The sequence below is a fragment of the Passer montanus genome, unplaced genomic scaffold (genome assembly GCF_014805655.1).
Source record: "Passer montanus isolate IOZ18808 unplaced genomic scaffold, ASM1480565v1 scaffold59, whole genome shotgun sequence".
In the NCBI taxonomy this organism is placed as follows: domain Eukaryota; kingdom Metazoa; phylum Chordata; class Aves; order Passeriformes; family Passeridae; genus Passer; species Passer montanus.
Genome location: NW_024370926.1, coordinates 4432568 through 4446370, shown reverse-complemented (window position 1 = coordinate 4446370; position 13803 = coordinate 4432568). Strand labels below are relative to the sequence as shown.

At 45.6% G+C, this 13803-nt stretch overlaps 1 protein-coding gene across 4 annotated transcripts in view; it reads left to right on the top strand.

Annotated features, from left to right (window-relative positions):
- LOC120510578 (mitogen-activated protein kinase kinase kinase 3-like) overlaps positions 1-13803 on the top strand; it is a 77146-nt gene that overhangs the window by 24209 nt on the left and 39134 nt on the right. For all 4 annotated transcript variants that reach the window (XM_039726521.1, XM_039726519.1, XM_039726520.1 and 1 more), the window contains one exon: positions 10826-10935. In XM_039726521.1, coding sequence (XP_039582455.1) covers positions 10826-10935 — 110 coding nt within the window. The remainder of the gene's footprint in view (positions 1-10825; positions 10936-13803) is intronic.

Below are 13803 nucleotides of genomic sequence, written 5' to 3'. Positions count from 1 at the left end.
TATAGTCTGCTCAGTGTCTCAGAGTTCAGCACAGCACTGTTCACTCCTAGACATGTTCTAGGGAAGTTGCACGACCTTGCATGGAGACCACAAGGGGGGAAGTGGGGACTTCTGGCGTCTCTGTGTCATGCAGTGCTTGGACCAGCCCTGTGCAGCCGTGGTATCCCTGGGCTGTGGCAATATCTCTGCATCTGCCAGCTTGGGACCAGCCTAAGTCCTTGGCATTGAGTCTTTTTATTCATCTCATAGTTCATTTCCATCTGCAACCTCTCATCAAGACTCTTTGTAATTTGGTCAAATGAGTGCTTATGACACTTTTAATGGTGTCTGCATCTTCAGTGCAGCACAGTGTAAAAACCCTGCCCAATAAGTATTAAAAATTGCTGTGTTTAAACCTGACATCACAGCAAAAGTAATATTAAAAATCCTCCAGAACTTGGTACAAAAAGCACCAGCTTGTTTGTTGCTCAAGTTTTATTATTTTTGTTTTAAAAATTATTTAAGTGTTCTCAGTTGTGGCTATGAAATGTTGTGTGTGTGCATGTGTGACTGTGATGATAAAAACTCCAGGAAAGCTGACCTGTTCTGCTCAGTGGACATCCACACAACTCAAAGGTTTAGGTCTTCAGTGCTTTGCTGGGCAGAGTGTGACTTCTGCTTCAGCAGAAAGGTCATCCGAGGTGTGGGAGATGGGAGAGTGATATTGTTTATAGTATTGACTTGACAGAGTGTGTGTGACTGCAGGCTGGGCTGGCAGAAGGCAGGAGCTTGCCGAGAGCTTGTTTGAGCAGCCTTGGCATGGCCATTCAGCCCAGCTGGGTTTTTTGGGGGCTGCTGAAACAGAGGGACTGCTAGAGCTGGTGGGGCAGAGCAGAGCCTGTCCTGTGGAGGTCTCAGCCCTCCCATGGTGTGTTTTCCTCATTCTCAGCAGGCAATGCTTTCACTCTTCACTTCCTTATTGCCCTCAGCTTTCTCTTTGTATGCTGAGAGCTATCACGAAAGAATTATTCATGTTGGATTGCAGCACTTTATATTATATAAGACACATCAGACTTTCTAGCTCAGGTTTTGTTCTTTTTGAGAGGTGTCTGAGTTAAAAGGCACCCATGGTCTCCTTCTCCCTGTCCTGGCACTGCACCCATTGTACCCAGGGATCAAATTTAGGGTGCTCTGGGCACCTGGGGAATGTGGGGTTGGACCTGCATCACATCTGGGATGTTGCAGCTGTTGCTGCAGCAACAGAATAGGAATTCATGGGCTCTGGGCTGAGGCTTTGAGCACTGGAAGTTGCTGGGCTGGGAGGGAGAAGGAGTTCTTTTTGATCCCTCAAATAACCTTCAAAGGTATCAGAGTCAGTCAGGGGAAATAACTTGCCAGTTACATTTCTTTGCTGGGTAAACATTTTTCTCCTTTCAAGTGTGCTCAAGAGAGAGGTACAGGTTGTGGAGAGAGGTAATATCTTTTATTAGACCAAATGATAGAGGTGGAAAAAAACAAGCTGCCTTTTAGGCACAAAAGCCCTTCTTCAGAAGGAGCAAATTTTAAGCTTAGCAGGGAAACTGCTGGAATAATTGGCCCAAGTTTAATTCAATTATGTTAATCCATTAGAGGAAAATTAGTGTTTGTGGAGCAAAGGGCAGAGTTAGCAAAAAAGCTGTGAAAGTTTCTTGTGGGATGAGAAACCTGGTACCTTGAAGTGGTGAGGAGTAGCAGAGATACAGGCATGCAAAAATTTTCTTAAATGTGGTTAGTTTTGCTTTTTAAGATTCTAGCCCCTGCTTGCAGCTCTCCTAGACTTTAATTCACAAAAGCCAACGGGAAACAGGGGGTTTGTCATGAGCAGTGTTGGGTTTATGGCTGGGCTCAAAGATCCTGTCTCCTCTTCCAGCATCCCGGTCACTGCCTGGGTGTGAGGGGCAGCAGCTGCTTCCCCAAACTCTGCAAATCTTCCCTCACCAAAAGCCACCCAATTCCAACCCAGACTTTGCCCCACTAGCCAAGAAGGGGGGAAGGCTCTGAGGTGGCTGCACCTCCACAGGTTGTGCTCCTGGGCTGCTGGAGGTGAGGAGCCGAGAGAAGGAAGGAGAACGAGTCTCAGGATGCTTTCCTGGGGGAAAATTGGCTCCTTAGCTGGACTTTACGACCCTCCAAGCCTGTGGGGATGCAGAGGGGGCTGGTGGTGGTGATGGGCTGTGGAGGGGAGCAGGGTGTGCAGAAGCTCTGCCTGTGGCTCTGCTCCTGTGGAATTTTCCTGCGCGCGGCGCTGTCAGGGGTGGCTATTTTGGGACTGGAGGCTTGTGGTGAACCACAGATGTAACCTTGCTTTCCCTCCCTGCTGAGCTAAACCAAACACCTTCTGCATCCCAAGGCCTTTTCCATTGCAAAAGTCCCTGGTAAGCCTCTGGGGCGAGGGAGCGTGGGCACTGTGCCACGGCACAGCTCGTCAGGAGAAATTTCTTCTGTGATTTGTGGCCTAACCACTGAAACTTCCACGGGTGATCAAAGTTGGATCCCAAATGCTTTGGGTTTGGTGTTTGTGGGGTACTGATCACTCAGCTTTAAGGGCATCTCTCTCACCTTTCCTAAACTGAGGTGCAGTCCCAGCAGCTTTGCCTTTGCTTTTGGTTTTTCCTGGGGAAATTTGGAGGGCATTGAAGTTCTTCATGATCTCACTCTGGCTCTGAAATGGGTTCTGCCATAATACACGAATTTATGAGCCAGTTTAGTCTCTGTTGCTGTTTTCTCAATGCTCTCATTAATTGACTGGAGCCTTAGCATGTCTGTATTACACTGGGGGTGTTTGCTTGTTTGTGTGCACGAGTATTTTGGAGACGCTTGGGTCCTCTTATTGGTGATTTGATTTAGTTATAAATGTGATACATATTTATCATTTTTAAAAGAACTGGTTTAGCTTTTTTAAAACAGATTTTTACCTTCCCCTCCAAGCCTATTCCTGAGCTCTGATTTCTCTACCATTTTGCAAGGGGATGTAAAAGGAAGGGTTGTTTTTGATCTAAACACAGTCTCCAGTTCAGCTATGCAATTTTTCCAGTAGCTGTAGGGATCACCTGAGGGCTAGCATGGATAGAGGGGGAAGAGGAGGCAGGAACTCAGTGTTACCCCAAGAAAAGGGGTGTGTGGGATAGTGTAACTGTGCCCTAAACCCACAGATGTTCTGTTGGGCACTTGGTATGATGGACCTTTGCAGCTGTCCAAAGCCTCTGATGGGTTTGGTTTTGTTTCTTTTCACAAAGCAGTTACTGATGGTGCCACAGAAGCGAAATTAAAAATCCAAACCAATGTCATTTATGGAGAGCAAGAGTTGAGCATTGATTTGCCAGGCTGAGAATTAATAACCTCCTCTTCCTGGTGCCCCCTTTAGCATCATAATTCTCTGAGAAGAACAAACATGCTTACAAGAACCCCCAGCACATCACAGCACTGGTTTTCTACGTGAGTCTGTGTGTCCTGAGCTCAAGCCATCAGTGAGCAAACTCCTGCCAAGAAATCCAGCATGTCAGGAGGGTCTTTCCTCACTTCCTCCTGCATAATTGCTCTGCCCGACCTGCTGGGCTGTGCCCTGCCCTTGAGCCCTGCCCAGGGGTGACCTTGGCATCCCTTGGGTGGGGCTGCAGGAGGGAGAGCAGCAGCAGCATCCAGCTGCTGGTCAGCTTTTGCTGACTTGCAAAGGGAACGTGCTCTGCTGGTGTGTCTGCTGCACTGCTGTCTGCTCTGGAGGAGGGAAATTGGATAATTTTTCTCTTTATCAGACAGTGGCAAAATGCTTTGTGCATGTGGGTTGAATTTATGGGGAGGTTTGTCTGGATCTCACTAGGTGGGTGCAGGCAGCACTCTGCTTGCCACAGATCATTCACAGACAGCCCTTCCAAGGGGGTGAATTGCACAACAGTACTTGTAGCTGCCTGTCAGAGTGTCTGGGTCTCTTCTTTGCTTGCTTGGAGGCTCTTGTTACAGTCCAAGTCAGGCTCCTGAGCCTCTGGCTCACTGGGCTCCTTCCCAGTATTGACTGGGACAGTCAGTGATGGTATTTAGTTACTAATTGATCCCTTCTGTTAAAATTCAGAATCAGAAAAATCAGAATCATTTAATTTAGAAAAGACCCTTCTAGTCTGTGCTGGCTTGGCACCTTGGCCCCTGGTGTGTTGTGCATGCCCTGGATGCTGGTGGCTGCACCTGCCTGTTCATGGTGTTTGCAGGTACTGCAGAAACCCCAGGCCTGGGTTTTTCTTTGTCTCCAAGCTTTTTCCCCCCCTGGCTTTTGGAGAAAAGGCAGCATTTATCTTCACAAGCAAGTTCTTTGGTGTGTGCTCTCACATGGGTGAGTGCTGTCCTGCTCCCTGGGCCAGGAAAGGCCTGGCCTGGTGTGACACTGATTTTCTGGGAGGGCAGTGGGCTCTGACAGGAGTGGGCTTCCACTGGAACACATGGACAGGCTTGCTGTTAGCTCCTGCTCACACAGCAAACAGACATGAAAAGGTGCTTTGGCCACTGAGCATTGTGTGCTTCTTTGCTATTTCCTCCTGATAAAAACAGCAAGAACAACAACAACAACAAAAAACCCAAAACAACAAAAATAACCCTCAAACAAACAAAAAAAAACCTGGAAAGAGCTGCAGAAATGAATGAAGTATCACTCTAGTGGCAGAAGCCGTGTATTTCCATTTACTTAAATGAAGAAGGGTTAAAAGGAGATGAAATCACAGTCTGTGAGTACCTGGAGAAGATGGGCAGTGTCTGCTGACGGAGGGGTCAGGGCTATAAAGGTCTAATGAACAGAATACAAAGCCAGCTGTATTCTCAAACTGGAATTGAGAAGTTTGTTGCAAAGAGGAGCCAAGGGCATGAGCTCTCCAGCTAAGGCTTTCTGAAGAGGCTGTTCTGTGTGATTCCAGGTCAAGGCTGGGATGTGGGATGTGGAGGCTGCTAAATGAGTTGCTGTGCCCTTTGTATACAGCCAGGAAGGCCAGATCAAGTGAAGTCCTCTCTGGATTTAAGCTCCTTTAATGTGTTTAGCTCTGACTGCAGACTCGTGTGGTCTTGAGCAAGGCTTTTGTCTGTCTCTGATTTCTGTCCATCAAATGAGACATAAAATCCAGCCTACTGTCCCTTTCTGACAGTGTAGCTGGAATTCCATCAGGACAGGGGCTGCCCTTTGCAGGAACTAAGTGATGCCAGGGGAGTGAGTCTTGTCTTTCAGTGTCCCTTTGCTAAGTGATAAATGTTGTATATAGTTGATCCAAAAATTGTGTTCTCAAAAAAACCAGCAAAAATGAAAGGCTGATGTCTCTTCTGACCAAATTCAGTATTGTCAGAGTCGTCATCATGTGGCTCCATATTTATTTTCTCTGTTTTTATTACATTTCAGTGTTTTTGTCACTATATATTCAAAGTCTTTCCCACTGAAAGGGCTTTCACTGGAGGTGACAGTGTTTATTTGTGGCTCCCCATCCTCTCTTCATCCCCCTCTCAGCTTTCACAGAGCTCTCCCCTGTGCCTGGGGACATCCCCAGTGGCTGCATCACCTTCTGGAGAGGTGGGTGCTGCTGCTGGAGTTTACACAGGCAAATGCACCATCAGCACCACGGCTGTGAAAAGCACAGTGGGATCTTCAGTGACCACCAGTGGTCACATCTGTGGTTTTTCTCTGGATCCAAGTGCCTGCAGGGCCCTGGGGCTGCATGCTCCAGCCTTGCCCAGGGATGACTCACAATGTTCTTCCCTCCTGCAACGCCCAGGGCTTTTCCCCCACTCTTCCCAGCCCTGGTTCTGCCTGGTGTGTGTGTGTGTGAGAGGCCCAAATCAGAGCTCACCATGTTTTACAGGATCTGCTTTGCTCCTACAGGCTTTCCTGTGGGCTTCATCCAGCTGCTGCTGCCTTTTTAATTTTTTTTTTTTATTTCAGTGTTGAAGGAAGCAGCTTCATGGAACTACCATAAACTGCCTCTTAGCAATGACCTATTAGTGCAGCCAACAATAACAGCAGTGTCTAGACCATCTGAACACAGCTAAATTATTCCTTTGTCCCTTCTTCATTTGCTTTCTCTCCTGACTCTTGAATTGTTTTGGGTGGTCCGTGTTGACCTTCAGGCTTTCTATTCCTCCCTTTTGCAAATTTTTTTTCATCTCTCTGAGCAGTGAACTTGCTGTACTAAGACTGAAAGTCCAGGTTCCTCTCTCCCCCACGCAGGCTGGAACCGAGGCCACGTAGCAGCACTGGAAACGTGTCTCTGAAGGGCAGAGAGATGTGTCATCTGCTGCCTCTTTGCTGTCACTCCCTGGCTGATTTTGCCAAGTAGCCAAATGCCCCAGATTCACAGAATTCCCAGAATGTCTGGGTTGGAAGAGACCTTCAAGACCATCGAGTCCAACCCAGCCCCAACAGCTCAACTCAACCCTGGCACCCAGTGCCACATCCAGGCTTTGTTAAACACACCCAGGGATGGGGACTGCACCACCTCCCTGGGCAGAGCATTCCAGAACTTTATCATTCTTTATATAAAACTTTTTCCTGCTATCCAACCAATATTTCCTTTGGTGCAGCTGGAGGCTGTGTGCTCTGGTTGTGTCAGTACCAGATTCACACTGGCAGTGCCTGGGACTTGCAAGTCTTAACATCTTGCAGAACTCGAAACCTGATGAGAGAAGGAGGCATTCTGGTTTTGATAAAAGATCCTGCCAAAATGGATGAGTGTATTTTAATAAAAATACGAACCCTGTCTACTGGAGCTTCACTGGTCACTGCTCCTTGGGAGTGCTCTTGGCTTTCTGCTCCTGTGTGTTCCTCTCTTCTGTGTGGCTGTGGATATTTCCCCCCACCCCCAAACCCCTGGGAAATTAATATCTTTTGAAACATCTATTATTTTTGGTTGGAAGTGTTCCTTGGTTGGATGGGCTGGCAGTGTGATCAAACAAGCTTTGTCACAGGAAGCTGATTTAAAAAGCAGAAAATTAAGTGTGTTGGTGGAAAGTAGAGAAGAAAGGAGTTTCCTATTAAGGGAAATAGCTGAAACCTGAGGATGGAAGAAGAGACATTGGGCACAGAGGGACAGTACTAAACACAATTTATTTTTATGTTTCATCTTTGCTGTCTCTATAATCAGCTTTTCTCTGTCCTGATCTTCCATGGTAGAAATAATCCTGTTTTCATGTTGTGTTGGAGATCAAGTGGGATTTGTTGTACAATTCATCCTGTCAACCCACAGTACCTTAAGTGAATTTGTGCAAAACGATGCCAGAGTGGAGCTGGGCCAGGAGCTCGTTCAGGAGCAGGAACCTGCTCACGTTGCACAAAGATTTCCAGGAGTCTCCCAAGTCCATAGAGCTCCAAGGATACTTCATCAGTGTTGTGCAACTCACAGATGTTTTGTTCTGGAGCCATGGCAGAGCCTGGGGAGGTGTTTGCTGTGCAGCCTCAATGCTGCCTTCTCACAAGGCTGAAGAATATTTGGGTCCTGCCAGGGCTGGATCAGGAGAACAGGATTTCTCCTGTCCCTTGGGCACGGGATTCCTGACAATTGGCATTTTGTCCCTGGGAGAGCCATCCATCCTTGGCCCTCTCCTGACTCAAACCCAGCCAAACAGAGAAGGAGCAGGCTGTGACACCCCTTTTGCTGGAAAGGCTTGGGAGTGGCATTTGGATTTAATTATCCTGTTCGCTTCAGCGCTTGTTTGAATTTTTGACTGCACTGGCTGAGCTGGCTGCGTCTTTCCACGGAACAAAGTCCTCCACCCTTCTTGGGAGTCAGCTGGGAGACCCCAGGAGCAGTAATTAGGATGGGCAAGAGGTTCAGTCTGGAAAGGATCAGTGCCTGTGCAGAGCTGTCCCGGAGAGGACTGGGAAGTGTCGGTTTTGCAAGAGATGATGCAAATTCTGCTGCTGCTCAGAAGTTGCCTCAGAGCCTGGTGTGGGGGGTTTTGTTTTGAACAGTTGAGGCTTTGGTCATTGCCTCCCAGAAATCACAGCTCTCTTGGAGTAAAAACACACTGTTAAAAGCAGCTGGAAAATACTTAAGCACATAGAAATATATTAGTTGAAGGAAATATTGTATTTCTGATTGTGCTTAAGGGTTTTTTCACCCTCCAGCAGCAGAAAACAACCTTTCCTGCTTGGATAGGAAGAAGTTTTCTTATCTTGTTTTGCAGCAGTGATGTCATGGATGTGGATTTTAGTTTTTTGACAATTAACACTCATTTTGTAATTAAAAATCCTCAGATGCTTTTCAGAGTGCTTTTTTGCATCAGTTTTTTAGTAGATAAAGGAAGGAAAATGCTGATTTGGCAGTCAAATACAAGAAATAGCTTCTCTTTCCTTTTTTTTTTCTTGAGTACCTGATTCAGGACAGCTGGAGCTCAGTTTTACACCACTTATTCTAAGGCCTATTCAGTTGATGTTCGGGTATTTCTGGACACCAGGTGAATTTAAGCAGTTACTGAAAGTGAGTGGATTCTGCTGTGTTTGGAGAGATGCAAAAAAGTCACTTCTGGCAGAGATTTTTAACCTGACTTCCTAAGCAATGTGACTTATCATGAGCTGGGTTTGCAGCACCAGGAATTTTTGAACCTGTTTGGTGGACTCGGAAGTCTGCTACAAAAAAAGTTTTGGCAAGATTGATATGTAGATAGAGGAGGAAGAGAATGTGATATGAACCAAGGCACTGCTGGGTTAACCAGGGATTCCTCTCCTGGAAGATGGTGCCAGGGAGGTTTGGAGGTGGGAGAGGGGTGGGGAATTGGGTGGTTTGACTCTGTCTCTGCCTGCTGGCTCTGTTGGCCCAGGACATTACAGACTGTGTTTTGTGTCAGGCAGTGCAGGAAACTTTTGTTGTCACTCGCTGGAAAAAAAGAAAAAAAAAAAGAGTGAGGGGCACTGTAGAGATTAAAGCTTTGGTGGAAAATTCCTAGAGGGTGGCGTAAGGGGTTTTTGTTTTTGTGGGTTTGTTTTAGCTCATCCCTCCCCCTGTTCCCTTCCCCTTCCACCAAAAAAAAAAAAAGGCCTTCTTTTTTTGTGTTGGGTATTTTCCTACTACAAAATCTGTGTGGAAAACTATGCTTGTCCCAGAGGCCCTTTAAAAAAAAAAAAACAAAAAAAAACAAAACAAACCAACAACAACAACAAACCCAAACTTTGGGGACATTCTTGATGTGTTTATTTTTTATTGTTGGTTTGTTGGTTTTTTTGTTTTTGTTTTTTTTTTTTTGTTTGTTTCCCCTGAACTTGAACTGAAAGTTATCTTTTTTTCAGTTTTTTTCCTGTAGCACTTCAGGTTGTTCTCTCTGCCACCCCTCTGGAAAAACATACCTGTGCTTTTATAAATAGGGAAATGTAGGAGGCAAAAGGGATTACATTTTCATGTACTTAGGTATGAATTTTATTATTTTATCAGTTATATTTTTAATACTGATGTACAGATATATGTTTATATATTAAATGTGTATAGACACATTGCCTACAGAAAAATGTAGGCTTTTTCCTAAGAGTTTGATGTAGGCATTGAAGCTCATTTCTGAGCTCTGAAATTCCCCCAGTTTTTCCCCTTATTTCTTTAATATACTCTGGGAGCAGAGCATGCACAAGAAATGTTTTTCTCACATATCTGGGGTTTTTTGTAGCTTCATTGCTCATAGAACCCAGCAGGAGGAGCAGAACAAGAGGAGATGGTGTTCTATCTGAGCACGAGGATCCAGGACATGCACCTCCCTGGGGAAAGATCCTCAGTATTTGGGTCCATTCCTGTCTGATTTCATATGGTTTTGGTCATTTTTCACATATTTGTGGACTTTGAGTTAAATCAGCAGGCTGGCCTGGTGTAGGGGTGGTTCTGTCACTGGAGACACTCATTTTTAGATGAGATTTGTAGCTGTATTTGTATTTTTTGCGGTAAGAGCTGCATTTGTATTTTTTTGCAGTAAGAGCTACATGTGCCTAACATTTGCCCTGCCTGTGTCACGAGCATGGAGTGTGCAGTGGATTTTCACACACTCCTGACAGTGTGCCCTGCCCTAGGCCTTGACAGGGTTCTTGCTTCTTGTGATTGGTGTTTTGCCTTTCACACTTCATAGCTGCTTCAAGAGCCCATAACCACAGATGCTGAAGTGTTGAAAAAGAGGAGGCTGGTTTCAGAGCCAGTGGTCCCTCAAAGTTCTCCTGCTACTGCAGAAATCAGAACTCCCACGAGGGCTCTCTGTGTCTTCTCTCCAGCACTGCTGAGCTTCTCTCTTTTCTCATGGATTCCTTGTCCTCTCCCCTGGTTTCTCACTGCTTCTGGTTTTGAAGGTCAGTCATGGTTCTTGGGTACCTTTAATGAAGAGGGAGGAAAGACAAGGACACCTTTTTTCCCTAGCCCAGGTTACTCCAAGCCCCATCCAACCTGGCCTTGTACATGTCCAGGGATGGGGCAGCCACAGCTTCTCTGGGCAGCTGTGCCAAGGCCTCACCACCCTCACAGAGGAAAACTTCTTTCTAATATCTAATCTAAACCTGCCCTTTTTAATTTTAATGGCATTTTCTGGCATCCTGTCCTTGTCAAGAGTCCTCCTGCAGCTTTCTTGCAGGCTCTTTCAGGTGGGGACAACGAGATCTCATTATCTGTCTCACCTGTAATGAAGGAACCTGTGTTTTCAGGACAGACTGGGCTGGGAGAGACTGTGGTGTAGTCTTGGAATGCCTCTCTTAACAGGAGGCTAGACATTGTGTCTTCTGATCCATTTGTGTTGAAAGTTTATATTTGCAGCACTGTATTTTCACTCTGCACATCCGAGGGCAGGGTTGCTTTCCACACTTCAGTTGTCTCTTCTTTTCTTGCAGATGAAGAAGAAGCTCTGAACTCTATTATGAAGGATTTGGCAGCGTTGGGCAAGTGTGGGGGGCTGCTGGACAACAACAGGAATAAAAACAGTGTCCACTCCAACAAACAGGTATGGCATTGCTTCCTCAGGCCACCCCAAACTCCAGCAGGCCACAGAGGTGGGCATGGTGCTTGCCATGCTGGCTGAGCAGAGCTTAAATCTTAGAACTGAAGTTAACAACTGCTCAGCACATCAGAAATATCATCATTTCACCAAGCTGGGAGGTTTATGACCTCTTTTTGAAGAGCTGAAAGGAAGTTACAGGCATCACTATATCACAGAGGAGCAGGGAAGGGTAATGCCCCAAATTATTCACAAATATAACAACAGGGCCTGAAACTGGGTTTAAATCTTGAGTCTCACCTCAAGGCACTTCTAACTGTTGTTTTGGTCTGAAAGTAGCAGAACTTGTTTCAGGCTGTGCAGCTTTAGGACTTGGACAAGTCAATTGTTTTCTATTGACAGCGTTAATGAAATACAATATTTATTATGTGCACATTTTGCTTCAGATATTTGAATGACAGACTGCCAATTCTGAGCTGTAGACACCCAGGCTCTTTGGGGAGGAATCATGTCATTCTTATATAAAGTGTTTAATTATGAATTACTGCTGTTTATCTTTATGTTCTTAAACCCAAATGTTTTGGCCCTGTTGCACATTCAGAGTTGTTTTGGTGAACAAAAAACATTGTCCCTTGAGCAATGTCAGAAATTATTTGCTGACATTGATACAATAGCTGAAGTGGATTAATAGCATGTTTGTCTATGGAGCAAATAATATGGGAACATGAAAGTTGTGAAGAAAGAAGTCAGTTGTCAAAATAGCAAGGGAAAAAGGGAGAAAAAGATTGGGACAACTGGGAAGTTGCTGGAGAAGCAAGGCAGCAAATCCACGTGGAATTCCACCTCTAGTGCTGTGCTTTAGAATGAGCTTGCAGTCAACCCTGCAACTGCTGGATGCCTAGCAAGGGAGAAAACAAATTGTCATTTACTGTCGTCATGCATTTTTTTAATGTCACTTGTGCTACAAACAAAGAAGTCTGGGTGCAGAGAGGAAAAATCCCTTCCCAAATCCCTGTGGACTTCCCAGCCACATGCAGACGAAAACACGTGCGCGCGTCTGGTTTCAAAGCGCGGCCCGGCGGTAGCAGCTGGCCAAGTTGAATCACTGGGTTTGCGTTCAGCTCATGCTGAAAAAAATCCAAGATGTTTACAGAACTGACCAGAGAAACTCAGGGCTGGCTCCCTGCAGCTGCAGGAGAAGCAGAAAACCCAGAGCAGCTTTGGGTGGCTGCAGGGGCAGCATCTTGTGCGCAGTGATGGGTGGGGACCGTGTGGAGCCAGCTCCAGTTGCTTTCAGGGTAGCAAAGCTTTCCAGGCTCCTCTTAAAACATTTGTTTTGCACGATGGGGGAAAATCCCTGCTGTTGTTTTTGAGGCCTGGGCTGTTAATGTAGCACATACACAGTTAACCACATAATTAGTTGAAAATAAGGTAAATTGTAGTTTTCATTGATTGAATTCTTATCTGCATAAAGTTGGCCTCTAGGAATCAAATTCACACCCACAGCCCATCCATTCTGCATCTTCATTTTTAAGTCATCCATGGAGGTATCAGCTTTAGAATAGTTGGCTGCCAGTTGTGTTTAATTTTATTATAGGATTGTATTATATAGGAATCAAAATTTCCTTCTTATTAGAGCACTGATGCTTGGAAAAAACACTTCCTCTTTCATGATTTTTCTTTTTATCCGCAAGTGGAGCTGCATGCTCAGGGTTGCTCAGAGCTCCCTGATGGAGGAGATGTGGATGGTGAGGATCCTGCTCTCCTCACACATCCGGAGCTGAGGGGTCAGACCAGCAGGTCCCAGGAGATGAAGGGCGTTGGAGGATGTTGAATTGTTGCCTCACTAAATTGGACAGGCTGGAACACGTCTGGCTCGCAGCACGGCGGGAGGTGGGGAGCGGCCAGAGGAGGTGGAATTAGTGGGAACTTGGTTCGTGTTTGTAGCTCACTTTAATCAGCTTGTTTGGGTCACTTTTAGGTTTCTTTTTTCCCCTTGTTTTTTAGGACAGAAATTGATGTGGGGTAGAGATTGCTTTGGAAGTGCAGTTGTTATGCTGTGATTTGTTGTTCCTTTGGTATTTGGTTTTCCCTTTCTATTGTTTACCTAATCCTGTGATTATGTTGGTCAGTTGGGCTGAAGGATGCCCTGCACAGTTCCCTTCCTGTGGGGAGAATGAGGCACAGGGCCATTTTGGTGATAAAATGTCCTCTTGGTCATCTAATTTTTGGGGCCTCTCATGAGGCCCTGCAGCAACATGCTCACATTGAACTACTTGGGTTTGGGAGTTCAGTTAATAGATTAATAAAATAATATTTCTTTTTCTGTGGAAAAATGTTTTTTCTGAGGCATGGGAATCCTTTGGTCAGTGTTCCAAATTTCCACTGAAAGACAGAGTTCACAACAAGAATGTCTTGGCTAGCTAGCCAGTTCTCTGTGGCTTGCAGCAGTTTTTGGTACACAGAGAAGCACAACTGAAGTGTTATCTCATTCCTGTCTCCTGGAGGGCTTCTTCAGTGCTCTCTTGACACAAGTTGAAAATTGAATCCTGCCAGATTCTATTCCTCATAGGCCTGGGCCACACAAGAAAACAGCCTGTGGTTGTGTGTGCTCCAGAATATTTATTTCCCAAAATATCAATAGTTTTGCTTCAGTTCATCTTAAGAAATGAACATCCTTTGGCAAATTTCATAAAAGTCTTTCTTTCCTTAGTTTTCGTCCCTCACAAATGAGTTCAGAGTGAAGGCTGAGTTCCTGGATGTGCAATGCCTTGTGGCAGAACGGGCTGGAAATTAGAATAGGACAGCATGGCTGATTTTCCTCCCTTGAATTGCCCAGGCAGCTGGCAGCAGATGTGATGGCTGAGCTGGAAT